At 46.8% G+C, this 17,476-nt stretch overlaps 1 protein-coding gene across 5 annotated transcripts in view; it reads right to left on the bottom strand.

Annotated features, from left to right (window-relative positions):
* Peli2 (pellino E3 ubiquitin protein ligase family member 2) overlaps nucleotides 1–17,476 on the bottom strand; it is a 141,135-nt gene that overhangs the window by 108,644 nt on the left and 15,015 nt on the right. Inside the window, exon 1 of one of the 5 annotated variants that reach the window (XM_050162403.1) lies at nucleotides 5,954–6,065. The exons of the other annotated variants lie outside the window; for them this stretch is intronic. Within the exon in view, the coding sequence (XP_050018360.1) occupies nucleotides 5,954–5,982 (29 nt within the window). The 5' untranslated portion in view covers nucleotides 5,983–6,065. Of the gene's footprint in view, nucleotides 1–5,953; nucleotides 6,066–17,476 lie in introns of those variants that run through there. 5 annotated transcript variants of the gene reach the window in all.

Here is a 17,476-nt window from a genome sequence, read left to right as displayed (position 1 = left end):
CCCCCCCCCCCCCCCCCCCGACTCCCTCAGACAGGCTTTCTGTTGTTTTAGTCTTTTAAACGTAACTTGTAAGTTATTACTTGTAGCAAGCTGTCGAACAAGAGATGACACACAGCAGGGTTCGCGGCAGGAGGAAGTGAGGCAACCGCCCTCACTTTATGTCATCCAGGAGGGTCACACGCACAAAGGCTTCCAACTTCACAACTCTCAAAGTCTGTCTTCACAGGAGCAGCCTAAGGCTTCAAACCTATCAAAGGATGTGGGTGAGGCGTCCGTCCACATCTTCTGGGCAGGAGGGTTTCTGGTAACTAAAAGGTGGCGGGACCTCTCAGGCAGCTTTCTCAGTGAATACAGGCTGACGGCTGACAGTCACCTTCCTCACAGAGCCCACGTCTTCCCTACACAGTCAAGACTGCCCCTCATGTGTCCTACCTACCTCTCATCCATCCCAAGCATCTGCGTTCCCAAACCCCTAAGTGACGCCTCATCCCTCACCGTCTGGGAAACCCTGTGTGAGCATGTTTGGTGCTGAACACTGTGTTAGATGCCAGGGTCACAATTACTACCCAGAAGACAAGCCTAGCAGAGGACAGAAGCAAATTCACTGTGACTGTACTTGGGACCAAAGCCACACAGGATGACTTGGAAAATGACGTGGGGACCCAGGAAGAAAATCAGCAGGTAGAGTGTCTAAGAAGGGTTCAAGGGGCTGGGCACCCATACAAGGTCCTGGACAGATGGCGCAGATATGGCTGGGGAAGGGCAGGCTCCGCGAGGGCCCGGAAGCCATGGAAACGTCTGGGCACCAGTCTGTGCAAGTGCTGTGCAGGATGGATGGAGATGAGGAAAGGATGGGAAGGGGACTGCGAGACCACAGCCGTGTCTCAGCTACAAATGAAGACTATGAGAGAAAACTAAACTTGGTCTTTGTGGAGGTGAGACGAACTGGACAGAGATCTGGGACTAGCCAGTGGGACTATCAGTGCCACCTGCTTAGGGGTAATCCAAGGGAGGGAGACAGATTTCCAGGGGGAGAAAGAACTTCACATTGTTGCCATGAAATAAGTAATATGTGCTTCCCACCAACCCTCCTGCTTCCTGAGCTGCCCTCACACAAGGCATTAAGTCGTAGCAAATCTAATTTGATGACCCTGTCACACTAATAACACTGTGGTCAAAATACCACATGGGTAATCACGGAACCATGCCCTAGCTTGCCAGTCTGGACACACACCCAAAACATATGCTTCCAAACACTGGCCCTTCCTCCGACACATTTGTGGCTTTCTTCTAACTATCTGAAAGTTAGAGCCAGAACATTCCACAAGACAGTTAGCTGTGATCTGTTCCAGCACAGCTGCGGGCCACGTAGGGGCATTTCTCTAGACTCCGGTGACTGACAACTAGTTCATATGAAACCAGAGCTAATGAAGAGAAAGAATTAAGCCATGTGGTGGTGTCACACGCTTTTAATCCCAGCACTCGGGAGGCAGAGGCACGTGGATCTCTGTGAGTTCGAGGCCAGCCTGGTCCTCAAGAGCTAGTTCCAGGACAGCAGTCAGGGCTACACAGAGAAACTCTGTCTTGAAAAACTAAAAAAGAAAGAAAGAAAAAAAGGAATTAATAGTAACATTATACTTCAAAACAAATACTGTAATACCCTCAGGAAGCGAAACAGTATAATCTGTGTAGAAATCACCTCCCCATCACAGTGAGGTCATCGTGCCATCTCTCCGCTGCACACACACACACACACACACACACACACACACACACACGCTGCTGCTCACCCTGAACTGTCTATGACAAAACTGTGGCTTGTAGCCACTAAGACCACACATCCCATAAGCCAAGTATTTTGGGGGGAGCAATTTGTCAGTTTACACAGACTTACAATCACTCGCTCCTAAGAACTGACTAACGCAAATCAAACCACAACAACTGGCGGGCAAATGCCCATTCACTAACTGTATAGTGGACTGTATGTCCACCACCTGGCCAACGGACAAATCAAATGTGCTCTACAGAACAGAACACCACTTGGACATAGGAAAATAATGAAGAACTAGCATATGCCGTGACAGGAGTGAACACTGAGAATCTCAGTTCAGTGGAAGAAGACAGGCACAAATGACCACTGTCTGAATGATCCAATTCAAATAAAATTTTCTAAAAAAGGCAAAACAACAGAGAGAGATGAGCAGTTGCTTGAGGCAGGCAGGAAGCAGGAATCAACCATAAACTGGCAGGAGGGGGCACAGAGGGTGCTCAGTGTTAGGCCACTGGACTGACAATGAATTCATAAGCCACTCAACTCTAGGCTGAACAGATAATGAGGGCAGCATCAGGTCTATCTCAACAAGGCTGAGACAGGAAAAAGAAAAGCTTTAGTCTTACCATGTACAACACAAGAAACCACACCTTCATGAAAGCGTAAGAACTCTGCCATTGGGACCGATGGCAAGCTGCCCTCAGCCTCAAAGCCCCCTGTCAGTACTAAGGTCATGGGCATGCACTCAGCTCTGTGGGACATGTCCTGCCCTGCTGGTCAATCTTTCTGTTTCAACAGCAAGACTAGCATCTCCTATACCACACGTGGGTGGCACCCTGTACCTCCAACCTCCAGTCCAGCAGGGAGCGCACCCTCTAGGACTAGCAGGCCTGGTCCCCTCTCTAATGAACCTGTGCATGCCCAGAAGGGGCTCATGAGCATAGTCTTGGGGACACACACAATGTTAAGAAGCAGCTGACATTTTGTCAGTACCCTGACTTGAACTGCATTTCCAATTAAGGTGGAGCCAACTGACAACTGTCATCCTCTGCAGGTCTCATACAGATGATGCATTTGGGACAACAGAAGGACACAGGAAACCATACTTCACTCCACAAAAATCACAACCCCAGTGGCTTCAAGACAGAACCACTGGTGAGAAGAGTCATCCCATGGCACAGAGACAGGCCAGACTCAGAGCCCTGGCCAACGCCAGTCAACACAGAATGCTGTATTGCAAATAAGGCTTTTGTTTTAGCAAAACATCATTTGCCACACTCAGTTGACAGTGAGATCCAAATTTATCAAACTTCGTAATTTTGTATTTCACCACACACTGGCTTTTCTACACGGCAGTGAAAGAGAGACAGCATAATGCTTCCTATAAACCTAAACTTTTTTTTTTTAAAGAGGAATTTAAGTCAACACTGATGACAAAATAGAGAGTACATATAGAGAGCCTTCACCACCGTGTCAAACCGCCGAGAGAATTTAAAAGGAGGAAACACATTTTGGCTCGTGTCTCCTGAGGTTTTGGCGCATGGATTGCTGGCTACAAGGTTTCCAGGCTCGTGGCAAGGCACGATCAGCAGAGCGGTCAGCATGTGGTAGGGAAGCTGCTCACTCCAGAGCAGTCAGAGAGTGGCACGGGAGGACGGAACTCTTTCAAAGCACATTCCCGATAACCTACGTCACCCATACGGGCCCCACTCCACCTCCGGCTTGCCCCAGCTGCCAGCACTGCCACCATACTATGCCTCCATTAAGTAGCTAACCCACTGATGAGGTCACAGCCTGCAGGATCCAATCATCTTTCAGGGACTGAGAGCCTTTAGCACACGAGTCTTTTAGGAGCACACTTCATCTCTAAATGGTGACATACACTAAAATCTATATTCTCCAGATGATCCCAATGCAAGGCACACGTGTGTAAAAGCAACATGCATTCTTCTGCTACTCCACACAGCCCCCATGACAACCGCAGTGTCTAACGCCGACACTGCCCTCAGCTGGCCTATCATGAAGCTTTAAACTGTAGGAAACTAGCCAAAGCAGAATAGTGGGAGGAGCTGCAGCAACACAAGGAACAGCAGGCAGGAAACTACTCAAATTAACTCAAAATTAAGGAAACACTTCTTCGGAATTGAGGAAACCTAACACTCAGCTTTTTGTCTCTGTACACCCTTCCCAAATTGGGTTTTTCACTCCGTTCCTGTCTTTTAATGCAAACACTGGCAAAGCGTAAAATTGGTCATAACAAATCATTAGGATGGGCACCTTCATTCATTCCGCCCACTTGACAGATGGTCACTGGCACGAGGTGCTGGGGTCACAGGACAAGACTGGAGCTCCATGGGACAGACACAATAAACCAAGTTATAAATTATAAACAAACCTTTGTCTCATCAATTATTTCATGTACTTGTTATAAAAGAAAGCTGGCATGTCCCGGACTCAAACCCTGAGGAGCCTTCCGAGTGCAAATGACGTTTCCTCAAGAAACCCCACCTGTTTCCAGTTCACATCCGCCCACGTCATAGTCCCGTCTATGGACTGGGATCCACCCCACTCCAGTTTCTATATTCAAATAAGCCAACTCTCGGAAAGACATTGTGTGCTGTATCTCCGAATGGGTCTCTTGCTCTGGCTCAGTCTGCAATGATGCAATCAATTGAATGAATAAGGAAATATACTGTTTCTCAGTCTAAAAGTAAACAACAACAACAAAAACCAGTTTCAAGCACAGGAAGGAGAACAGTAAAATGTACAAGATGTCAGCTTGGAATTGCAAACACAAACATGTTTATATAAATACACATGTGTATGTATGTGCATGCACACACATGTACGTACATGTTGCTGTGTATGCATATGTGTGTGCGTGCGTGTGTGTGTGTGTGTGTGTGTGTGAGAGAGAGAGAGAGAGAGAGAGAGAGAGAGAGAGAGAGAGAGAGAGAGGAGAGAGATATTTCCTAGGGGAGAAAGGGGGGGGCTCGGGCGGAGAGAGAGAGAGAGAGAGAGGAGAGAGAGAGAGAGACAGAGACAGAGAGAGACAGAGACAGAGACATTTCCTAGGAGAAAATGGGAGGATCTGGAGCAGCAATGGGCCGGTGAACACCTGAATCCTAGTCTCAGGACATTACTCTCCAGAAAGAAGCGCTAAGGCTCCTTGGAAACATGTTAGATTTCAGAGGCAGAGTGGGTAAATCATTAGATGAGTCTGAAATACCTTGGAGTGGCACAATGGAAAAAGCACCCAGCAAAGGATGGGGCACGCCACATGGCACATCGCGGGGGGGGGGGCAACCTCAATTTTGTTCATGACCAAAGCTGAAGCAATCCAAAAAGTGGAGGAAAGTTTTGGGGGGCAGGTAGCAACTTTAAGATTACAACCAGGCAGTAAAATAAATATTTTTTTAAAGCACTGCTTGGCCCATTAGCTCTAGCTTCTTTTTTTATTCATTTATTAAAGATTTCTGTCTCTTCCCCCCCCCACTGCCTCCCATTTCCCTCCCCCTCCGGCAATCAAGTCCCCCTCCCTCATCAGCCCAAAGAGCAATCAGGGTTCCCTGCCCTGTGGGAAGTCCAAGGACCACCCACCTCCATCCAGGTCTAGTAAGGTGAGCAACCAAACTGCCTAGGCTCCCACAAAGCCAAAAGAGTACTACTCAGCAGTAAAAAACAAGGACCTCTTGAAGTTTGCAGGCAAATGGATGGAAATAGAAAACGTTATCCTGAGTGAGGTAAGCCAGACCCAAAAAGAGGAACATGGGATGTACTCACTCATATTTGGTTTCTAGCCATAAATAAAGGGCATTGAGCCTATAATTCGTGATCTTAGAGTAAAATAAATATTAATTAACTCGATTTTCATATAAACGATGGAGGAGATAGAACAGTTCCTCCTCACAGAATTCAAGTTAGGGAATACAAAAGGGGGGGAGGGTCACCATCAAGTAAACCTCTCAGGTAAATAACTGCTCTTGGTAAATTCACTGGCAGATACTAAAACCAGTGAGAGAAAGCATAAAGAGAAAGACAGGCTCACACCTGAGACGGTCTTCCCATGATCTTTACCTATTACACAAGAACAGCAGTTTACAGCAAAGGTAAGCGGGCGCCCCTCACCAAGGTAAGACACTTCATCACCGACTCACCAACATGCTATGTCTGTGGACTTACTTCATCACCGTGGCCCGACTCACCAACATGCTATGTCTGTGGACTCAGTGGGACATCACGCCACTGCCAGCGCCTAATCACTGGCCATGGCTAAAGAATTTCCAGAGCTGCCGGAGAGCGGGAGAGGTGCAAGGGATCATGACGGTCAGGACTGGACTGCCACAAAGGCGGAAGTCACTAGGAAAACGGTGGAATCCAGGTGGAGTCTGTCGTCTATTGTCTAGGCCCTGGGATGTCCTGCTACTGTCTCCTGGTGTGAAATTATTCAGTAGTTATAACACTGACAACATTTAAAGAGACCAGTGAAGGGTGGACACAAAATCTTTGTACTGTTTTTTACAATGTTTATGCAGGATTTAAACTTTCCAAAACAGGAAGAAAAAAAAAAAAGACCTGCTATCCAAAGAGATCCAAATCTGGCTCTGTGTGTGTGTGTGTGTGTGTGTGTAACATCTATTTTTATATTATTTATTCTTTGTGTCTTTCACGTTATATGCCTCCTGATCCCCCACACATACCAGACTAAAACAAAATAAAACTTAAAAGAAAAAAAGGGGGGAGAACATCTCGTTATGGAAGCTGCAGTGTGACACAGGGAGTCACGCAGCGAACCCCTTCATCCATACAGTCATACGTGCAGGCGCTCTTCGCAAAGAATCACTGGTCTGCTTCAAGGCCCCTGGTCTCCGCCATGCCTGGGCCCTCACTGGGACTCTTCCTTGACATTCTGTTACTAACCTGTGTCGTGGAGACCCTGCAGCCCTGGGACAGCAGGACTGACCCTTCCCTCTGCCCTGTGCTCCAGTAGATCACAGATGAGTGGGTGCTGGGATGGGCCAACCCGTAAGCCTGGTTCTGGGCCTGGATAGTTGCAGAGTTAGTCAGCCCGCCAGCTCTCTGTCCTTACCAGGGTGAGCTCTCCAGCACTGCCCTAGCTAGCTCACCCTTGCAGCAATGAGCAAGCGACAGGGCCAGTTCTCCTATTTCCATGTCCTCAGGGTTGGTTCTCCCACACCTACTCCTTCAGGGCCAGCTCTACTGTGCTGCCCAGGTGAGGTATGGGGGCTGCTCTACATAATGATGCAGCTGATGAGGGGCAGGGACAGCGCTCCCGCTCTTAGGACCTCAGGATCAGCTCTTTCCACCTGCCTCAGGCGTTGGTGGTCAGGGCATCTCCTCCTCACTCCCCACCCATGCTGCCAGGGGAGGTGCAGGTCCACTGAGTGCTGCAGCTGGTAAGGGGGAGGAAGGGTCAGCTCCCTTGCCCACCACAGGTGGGGGGGGGAGGCATCTTTCCCTCACCCTCACACACCAGACCAGGGGGAGGTGAGGCCGAATGTTTTTGAAGTGGTAAAAAAAACAGTAAGACTGCATGTATCTATTTTTATTAAACATAAACATTATAAACAGCAATTCTAAGTGCTTTTTTTAAGTATGTGTAATTATAAAAGTATAATTTAATTTCACCTTTTGTGTAAGTGACGTATGGATGTGTACAGTTCTCTGAAAGGGTCCCCAGAGCTGCAGGGCAGAAAGCAGGGCTTCAGGGAAGAGCTGTCGGTGGCCAGCAGAAGAAGCCCAGCCAGGAAGGGCTCTGAGCACTGGCGGGCCCTATTCACAATTGTATTTTCGGAGTCTTCAGCAATGAAGACCCTAAAGCTTACTTTTAACATACTGGCTGTTTAAGAACTAGGAAGTGCTCTGACTTTCCACAGCTGCACAGGGCACTGGTAGCAATGCTGATCTCTCCTCCTGCATCCTTTCCCCTAAGATCAGCATATGAGGACATGACAAACTAGACATCTCATTTCCAAAGAGAAAAAAACTTGGGGGTGCATTATATAAAATATACCCCAAAAGTTTCTAAAGTCTAGTTCTTGGTTACGATCAAAGCTCACAGATAAAGCTATCCCTAAACCTTAAATTTTTTTTCTTTTGATTTTTCGAGACAAGGTTTTTCTGTGTAATCCTAGTTATCCTGGAACTCACTCTGTAAACCAGGTTGGCCTCGAATTCACAGCGATCCGCCTGCCCCTGCCTCCTGCGTGCTGGGCTTAAAAGCATGTGCCACCACTGCCTGGCTAATCCTTAAATTCTTAATTCTCTTAAAAAATATAAATTGCAAGACATTCAAGGACAATTACTAGTAAATGGGAGGCAATGGCAAGCAAGCAGTAGAAACATCCTGCTGAAAGCCCATGTTCTCACACAGTACAGTGGACAGCACCAAAATGTCTGTGGTAACAGCATGCAGGATACAGTAAGGCCCCACCCCCTGAAGTGTATAAATAAGCCACACATCAGCTGTTTAGTTATTGAGCAACAGTTTCATTTGTGTTATGTTGTTCATTTACTTATTTAGAAAGATGATGTCTCATGTATCCCAGGTTGGTCTGGAACTCATTATGATGACTTTGAACTTGATCTTGCCTCCAGCTTCCAAGAAACTCTACATAAGGCCTCTATCCTGTTCGGGTTGCTGCTGTTTCATATCCGAGCGGAGGCAGTCCCCATCCTGGTTTTCCCTCCCAATACATCTCTTGTGTGAGGTTCGTTGTGCAGTGTGACTTTGTGGTATTCCTTGGCTCTTGGTTGCCAGGCTACCTTTCCATCTGAGCTGTAAGACTTATACATTACTGACCGCATCCTCTTTGGGGTTAGTAGGCCAGCTGAACAATAAAGTGTCTGGGGAAATGGTGGGAACGATGCTTGGCGGGAGTGGCTGCACCTGGTGCTCTCATCTGGCCAGCAGCTCTGGACTCCGGAATCTTCCCTGGTCTTCACTATGTTCCTTTGGACCGCTAGCACCAAGTCAAGCCCGTCCGTCCATTGCGTCCCATGAGAGCTCTTGTACCATTCGCTTTCCTTCAAGTGCTGACTCCTGGCCCCTTAGGTAAAAACTGAAAGTAATCTTAAGCCTCATCACTGTCTTACAATGCTGGAGTCTCACAAGGAGAGACCAACTATCTCTCCCCCAAAAAGTAACTCAGAAGTCAGTTTCAAAGGCTTGTTAAATTCAAATACTTTCACTTTCAGGTCCCACCATAAAGGCAAAATCAAATGAATAGCACCACTAACTGGTTTATGTACTGCTGCTTTTGCTATTTTTGAAATTTACATTAGTGTGTGCCTATTTCAATGAGTTTCCCGTAAAGCAACTTTGGTGCTATCTGCTGCCTATTTTAAGTGAATAACTGTAAGTGGAGGACAAACTTTGTTTCGGAAAGAGCGGGTTAACAAGGTATTCACTGCAATATTCACGGGCGCTCATGGAAAGAACACATCAGCGCTATAAAATTACAGACCTGTTCTCTTGGTGTCCTCCTTCCTATCTGGCTCTTACACTCGTCCTGCCTCCTGAGGAGAGGAATTTGATGGGGATGTCTTCCTGTTCAAGGGAGGAGCTTAGCTCTGACTTAGGCATGAGACAGGCCCGGCGCACAATTTGGTCCCTCTCAGCCAGTCCCATGTGTGAAGGAAGAGACACTGATTTTTGATGAAGATCAACTTCAAGAGCAATGAAACACTCTTACACCAAGATTGTGCGTCAAATTCCAGAAGCCGGCCTCTTCCTTTAATAAAGTCAATTTGTACCAAGTTTTCCAAGAAAGGAGTGGGATGCTTACCTGTGAGCACATCTCCCATGGGAGTGGCATGTGAGGCTACCGTCAGGACTTATGGGCTCAGCTTTTGCAGTAGCACCTCACCAGGTACCAGATTCGTCTATGTAGAAAACTAGCTCTAACTATATTTTTGTGACAGGGATGAACAATCACCACCATAAAAAGAAGAGACCCAGTGGGGAGCGGAAGCATCCTCCTGCAGCAAATGGGAACAAATAGAGAGACCCACAGCCAGGGCTGTGCAGAGATGAGTGACCTAAACAGGAAGACATCTCCATTCAATTCCTCCCCTCAGGGTTCAGGAACTCTGAGGAAGAGGAGGCAGAGAGACTGTAAGAATCAGATAGGATGGGACACAAAGAGAACAAGGCCTTCTGAATCAACATGAGCAAAGTTCATATGAACTCACAGAGACCAAGGCAGCACGCACAGGCCTGCCGGGGTCTGCACCAGGTCCTCTGCGTACATATTGTGGCTCCCAGTGTAGTGTTTTTATGGAACTCCTGAGTGTTAGAACAAGTGGTTTCTGATTTGGGGGACTTCTCTTGGACTCTACCTTCTGTTTGTTTTGTCCAATTCTAATGTGTTTTTATTCTATCTTATTACATTTTATTTTATTATATTTTAGGCTGTCATTATCCCTTAGAAGTCTATTTTCTAGATGGGAGTGGAGGTGAGGAACTGGGAAGAGTAGAGGAAAAGGAAACCACACCAGGATATATTACATGAAGGGAGAAAATCCACTTCAATAAAAGGAAAAATATTAAAATTTTAAGTCTCCATATATAAAAATAACTCTAAGATTTAAAAACAAGCAAGGTGAACTAAAATAGCAATGTGGCCAAAGAGGAGGAGAAGGAGGATGAGAAGTGACAACAGACTCCAGGGGCAGCTCAACAGCTCACACAGGGGACATTCTGCTTATAAAAAGCAACTGTGGGCAGAAAGGGAGTGCCAATCAGTTTCTATACAGCTTCGTAACCAGTCCAGGACAAACTGCAAGGCCACCACATCCGCAGACCACTGCGTTTTAAACCCATTCAGTGGGCTCAGCAGCCCCATGGCCCCTCTCCTCACACACACACACACACACACACACACACACACACACACCCCGCACTTCCCCTTCCCCAGCCCATCTGTCTTCCCTTCCTTCCTGGCTCCCTTCTCCACCCCCAGCCAGAGCAAACTAAGGAAAGCCAAGGGGTACGGAAGCCATTCCTTAGGTCTAGGCCAGGGCCTGGTGCTGGGTTTGATAATTAAAGATCCTAGGGCTTTCCCAAAGGCTCCGCCTCCACCCAGCTGTCCCTGCAACAGAGCAAGCAGCCTCCCTTCTGAAAACCCCTCCAGCTCAACACTGGCTGAGATTTGCATACAAGCCCTGTGTCCTGCAGGCTCATCAACTTTGTCAGCAGGAGTTAAAGGTGGGCAGTGAGAGGCACCTGAGAAAGCAAACACCCGACAACACAGGAGAGAACTGTTTCTCCATGAGCTATGTGGAGGACAGCCAGCTGAGTAAAGGAACAGGCATGAGGTGACTGACAGCTGACCAGTTACTCCACAAACCGGTTACAGGCAGAAACAGAATACGTGCAAGGATTAGCTTCATTGATTAACCCTTTCTTAATATTTAAGTACCCCATCATTACTCACATATCCTTGCCAGTAAAACCTGACTTTCAAATGTGCCAAAGAGGATGTTTTATAAGGATCCCAAATTCAGAACTTGATGAACTCAAACTGAGCAAGCCCCTGTTACATAATATCCCTGGGTGGCAGCTGCCACTCAGCCTCTATTGGAAAATACCAAACGCCAAGTACCTGTCAGTTTGGGAGGGGAAAGAACACATGGAAGCATGCTGTCACTCCTGAAGAAAGCGACCAAGCAGTGCGAGGCTCTACAGAACACAGGCTCATCTCTGCGCCTGCTCAGCATGGTAAGGTCTCTTCCAGTGGAGCCCAACAAAACCCCCCCACCCCCCACCCCGCATCGAGGGAACACACCTCCTGGTGCCCAATCTCCCCTAACACACTACAGGCAGAAACACCAGCAATGCTTGCCAGCCACACTGTACGCTGAAAATTCCCCAACAAAGCAAAGATTTCTAAACTTTTCTACAAAGATCAACTGGGTTCAATTCCCTGAAGCAACACAGACAAATGCTGAGCAGTTTGAGATCCGGATTTCAAGCCATCAGCCCAAACCGCATCACACGCAGACAACTTCGCCTTTTAAACGATACAGGATAAAGTTAGAAGCCCACACACCAATATGAGCGGCCCTTTTCCCACATAGGAGCTGTACTGCTAAGTAACTGCAAAGGAAGGAAACATGAGCAAAGCCCTCTCCCAGCCTCTCTCTTCATATATGAACAAGCACAATGCCTGCAGAAGAATCGAACCTAACACGATTCAATCTAGTATTTTCCAGGGCACAAGGAAGGTGGAGGTGGCTGTTTTGCAGGGATCCACCCTGGTGGCAGAAAAGAACCCGATGACCCACTAAATTTAGGAAGCTGTGCTTTCTTTATGCCCTTTAATCCAGACGTAGGCATTACATGATTACATGTTACATGGCTCAAAAAGTTTGCTTTCCCTGTTGTTTGGTCCACTGATTATGGAAGAAACTTTTCAAGTTTCTACAGAGAAAATCTTCCTTCTAATAAAAGGGGAGGGGGAAAAAACCCTACTAAAACTAATACAGGATTCTAATGTAAGACTGAACCCTGGTGCTGTTTCCTCCTGGCCAGGGAGTTAAGGAAGCCAACCTGGTGAGTGAAAACTGCACCCGAACAAATGGCTGAGAGAGGAGCCACCCCCAGAAAGTCATCACCATCCCGAAGGCAAGGAAGCCTGGCTTCAAAGAGACACTGAAAAGGACAAACCAACAAGGTCTACCTACCTAAAAAGAGAGCTGTCGGAGAAACACAGAAGACATAAGAAAAAGAAGTGGAGGGGGAAGAAGGAAGAAGGGAGGAGAAGAGAAAGGGGAATGGGGGAGAAAGACGAGAGGAGAGGAAGAGAAGCAGAAGGGGTGAGGAAAGTGGAAAAGGCGCACTCGAGACTGGCGTGAGCCCACACGAATCGGTGCTTTATTCAGTAATTAAAACCCCTGGCACTCCATAAATTACACTAATAAATTACATCAGAGGATGTAACAATTACCAAGGTCAGGAGGCTGAAGTAGTCAATTACTGTTTTTATTCTTATTTCAACAAAGGCATTTCTTCTACATGAGCAGTCCCAGAGAATGACGGATCGCAGATGACAGCTTCAGCTTGGCTTTCTGGTCCCAAGTCTCCTAGTTTGAAACCATGATTTAATCTCATTTTCACTGGCCCACCATTGCAAGACACCACAATTTCAGAGGTTAAAAATATAATTATCTAATATGGATGCTTCTAAATTATATGCTCCACAGATGGGTAGACTGACATGTTTATTTTGTTGCCATACTGTCTAAATCCAGACGCTCTGGGCATGACAAAGGACACCCTGGCCTCAATGAGCCACCAACCCTGCTGAGGGGCACTGAAGAAGCCAGCCGTGTGGAGCGGGTGAGACTACCTGGGCAGGAACACAGCAGTCTCCTGAACACTCCCAACCACTTGTCTAAAGGGTTGAGCTCTATTTTCTAACTTTCCAGGAACATGTTTGAGAGGAACTTTTAGAGTATTCCCTTAGGCCCTGTTTTTCACTTCTTTTAATTTCAGTTATCTGGTAATCATTAATATACAGAAAAATCAATGAACCAAGCTGTGCCTACCAACAACTCAAGTAGATACCAATTTTATCTGTGAAGAAAAAAACAAACAAAAAATCAACTATAGCTTAAAATAAGAAAAGTTCTTTTATAGTGACTTCTGCTAAGTAAGCAATTCACCCACAACATTCATGACACAGGATCACATACTCCTGAGGCATGCTGGTCAAGCTGGGTCTCCCATCCATGACACAGGAACACATACTCCCGAGGCATGCTAGTCAAGCAGGGTCTCCACTGCAGAAACAGAGGCAGCTGACTACTTGGTTCAGCTTCCTTAGTGAGCAAAATCTTGCCCATATTACACTCTTGGCCTTATGTCTTTGTTAAAATCCAGGTACTCTGGTCCAGAAGAAGAAAGTGTTCTAGATCTAAAATATATTCTATCAGGGATGTAACAGCCATTTTCAATCTAATAAGTAACCATGTGTAGCTAATACATCTGGAGTTGGTTTTGTTTTATTGTTTTTTTTCCAAAGACAGGATTTCTCTGTGGCTATTCTGGAACTTGCTCTGTAGACCAGGCTGGTCTGGAACTCATAGATATCTACTTTCCTCTCCCTCCTGAGTGCTGAAATTAAAGGTGTGTGTCACAACCATTTAAAACAGAAAGTCAAATATCATCTCTTGGAGCAATCCCCTTTTAGAGATTCAGTAATAAATTTACTCATTGAACATTTACACCCTCACCCCAATCTTGAGGCTACCATTCTTTTGTTTTGGTTTGGTTTTCGAGACAGGGTTTCTCTGTGTTAACAGCCCTGGCTATCCTGTAACTCACTCTGTAGGTCAGGCAGGCCTGGGAACAGAGATCTGCCTGCCTCTGCCTCCCAAGTGCTGGGATTAAAGGTGTGAGCCATGCATGGCGAGGTTACCATTCTCCAAGTACTGTAGTTTCCTGGTCATTTTATTTTTATTGATAGTACGCGTCTATCATATACCAGAAAGAAGATCTACTAGGCAAAACTTATCAGCCGGATATTCAGCATAAGGCTTGTAATCCAATTACAACCAACTGAACAGTTTTGTTAAACAACATTATAAAACCACAGCTCACAAATCATTGGGACTGCAGCTTTCTCCCAAAGATCTGTGGGCATGCTCGGCAGCTAGGGGTTCCCTTCTGCACTGGGCAGCCCTGAGGCTCACTGGGCTCACAGACAGTCTGTGTCTGTTTCCTACCTAGAATACAGTGGTGAGGTAGCGGACTCCAATAAGAACAGGTCCTGATTTCACGGTCATTTGTTCAATTACACTGCTAGTCAATCCACAAGAAAAGCATTGGAATCAGCACACTCTCCCCTTTTGTTTCTTATAATCCACATGAATCATCTGAATTTTAGACATTTCATTATTTACCATGGCCCCTACAAGGAAGGGGGTGGGAAGGGACAAAGGAGATGAATATTCATTTGAGAATCCCACAAAGACTGAGTGGGAAGAGAGAGAGTGAAGGAGGGCAAAGGTGAAAGGCAGAGAGGAGATATAGCTTATAGATAATCCCTTGCTAGCCACAATTCAGAGGGTAACGATAAGGTCTCTACTTCCTTCTGCTAAGGAGCAAAACGGAAACTCAAGTTAAATTCTGGAGTACCCCAGCTGTCTGGCTTCAGAGCAACAATGAGCCTCCTCCACAGGGCATGTCTGTAAGGACATGTACCACAACTGGCTACCAGCTCACATCATCCACACACCATGGCAAGCGAGAAGGTCCCCAGGCAGCAAACAGAAGGAGCTGGAAGCAAGAGTGAACTCATGCAGTGTGCCCGGCCGGTGCACAAAGCCAGCTGTGACAAGCACAGGGGAAATAATGGGAAGAATGTTTCTCTGTGACTTCAGAGCGAAAGATAAGAAGCCACATCATCTAATTTTAAGTAAAACCAAAGCTTTGTCACTGTCAAAATATAGCTGGGGTTGCTGATATTTCTGGGGAGTTTCTAATACTCCAGCTACAGAAGTCAAAGCTGCTGTCATAGACCTGTATTTGCCCTTTTTAATGCCTTATCTTTGTTAAAGCTCAGAAGAAAAAATTTAATTCTGTAATTCTTTAATTAATCTCATTCCAGGGACATTCAGCTGCCACTGAGCTCCCCACATCTGTACACTGGCAACTTTACGGCCTCCTGCACCTCAGCAAAACACTTTAGAAGCCCAGTGATGTATGAATACGAAAATACCTACATTAGTGTACAGAATATACTTTAAAAACCAAAACAAGGCACCAAGGAGAGCAGCTTTTCCTACACCCAGGAAAGTGTTTCTTTACGCTTCCTGCCCATTCTTGCTGTGGTAGGTACTGCGTCCAGCGCTGGGACACAGAGCAGCTGCGGGGACACACAGGCCAGGAAGCCTCACTAGGCAATCCCGCTGTGGGAGGAGGCGGAAATGTGGGAGGCAGCCAGGCCCCTCAGGTAAGCAGGATGAGGTGGGCAGGAGCCCTGGATTTCAAGAAGGCACAAGGAGCCCTGTGCAGAAGCATGGAAGAGATTCTGGAGGGAAAGCCCGGAAGGAAGCATAAACTTTACTGCCCTGGAAGTGTCTTTTCCTCTGCCAACAGAGGCTCACTCAGAAGCCACGCCCCTCGCATATATGCTGCTCTTCCTGAAATCTCCTGGTCTGTTTGGGCCTCCTCTGGTGTACCCTATGAGGACAGGGACCTTAGAAATGATAGGACAACTCCTGTCCTTCCTCACCCTCCTAAAATGAGTGTCTGTTCTAAATGGCAGATTAACTCAGACCTACTCTGATGAAGATCAGCTATACTGGACTTATTTTCAATTTTAGCATGAATCACTCTCTCCAAAAGCAGGTTGGTGGCGCAGGTTTCAAAGGGTTGCATAGCTGCATAAAGGGAAGAGCAGGAGGTATCTGTACAGGAAGCATAACTACAGAGCGGATTGCAAAAAAAGAAAATTAGCAGTCTTTCAAATACACTCTTTTTACAAACTTGTTACTACAGCTCTTCGGGGTATCACCATGTTGCTAGAGTGTACATGATCTTCCTTAAAAACTGTTTCTCTTTACAGTCTTCTCAGTGAAGGAAAGCTAAAGCGATCGGTGTTAACATCCGAAAGCTGCAGGAATCCAGGACTCGTAACTTAAAGTGAACGTAACCTAGAGAAGCTGCAGGTGCCCAGCTGAAGAAGGGTGATGGAGTTTACTGTAAAGTGTAGTAGTCCAGAGACTCACACAGACGGACCTTCAGTCCTTCTCTCCCGGATGGAGTCCACTGTTGTCCACAGAGGTCTGCAGGGAGCCAACGGCAAGAAGTTCCCAGAAGAGGAACTCCAGGGAAAAGTCAACAGCAGAGCCAGCTCCAGCAGGACTTCCAGAGCCTCTACCCCTATCCTACGCCCTGCTGATCCAGAAGGGAGTCTTCGGCACTGCCAACTACAGCCACTGCCTTACCTGCTTCTCATCTTGAATGAAAATTATTCCCAACGCAGCGTCTTCAGTCTGGAGCCATGGAACACGGTGACACGATCTTCCAGAAGCTGAGATGCGGGACTTGAACCATGAGACTGTCTTCAGTTCCTCCATTTCAAGGTCCGTTGGTGGTCGTACAGACACTCGATGCCCCAGTTTTCCACATTTGGTTTGTTCAGTGGGGAAAACTGGCATCACCTCCTCTAGAACGGTTATGTTTGAGCCCATGGCAGGAGCTTGGGTCCTTTAATAAGCCCCTCATGGTGGGAAAGGCCTAGGGTCCTCTCCTGTCTGTCTATCCATAGAACCCTGTGCTCCCACATCCTATGGGCAGTTAACACCCTGCGCTCCCCAAGAGGATTCCCAAGCAAAACCTCAAAGCATGAATATGGCAATCAGGTGGTGGAGGGGGATAAAAATGACTACAGCAATGAAGACATTTTCTTCTCTCTCATCTGGGGGCGGGGACTGTGATATCTTTCAATATTAAATCAGTATCACCTAAGCAGCCACCTGCAGTGCGGCAGTAATTCACTGAATCTCACCCCGGGTGGTTCATTGCATTATCACAAATGGCTGATTGAGTCACTTCCCTGTAACATTCTCAGATCTCTGCTTTCCCCCACATAACATCTAATGTTGCTCATGAAGATGCTACATTTGTCCCCTGGCATTTGGCCAGTTGGCATCTTAGGATGCCTGTTTGCTAAG

Source organism: Alexandromys fortis, unplaced genomic scaffold (assembly GCF_014885135.2).
Source record: "Alexandromys fortis isolate MF-2015 unplaced genomic scaffold, M_Fortis_MF-2015_v1.1 scaffold_130, whole genome shotgun sequence".
Lineage (NCBI taxonomy): Eukaryota > Metazoa > Chordata > Mammalia > Rodentia > Cricetidae > Alexandromys > Alexandromys fortis.
This window is presented reverse-complemented; position numbering and strand designations above follow the sequence as displayed.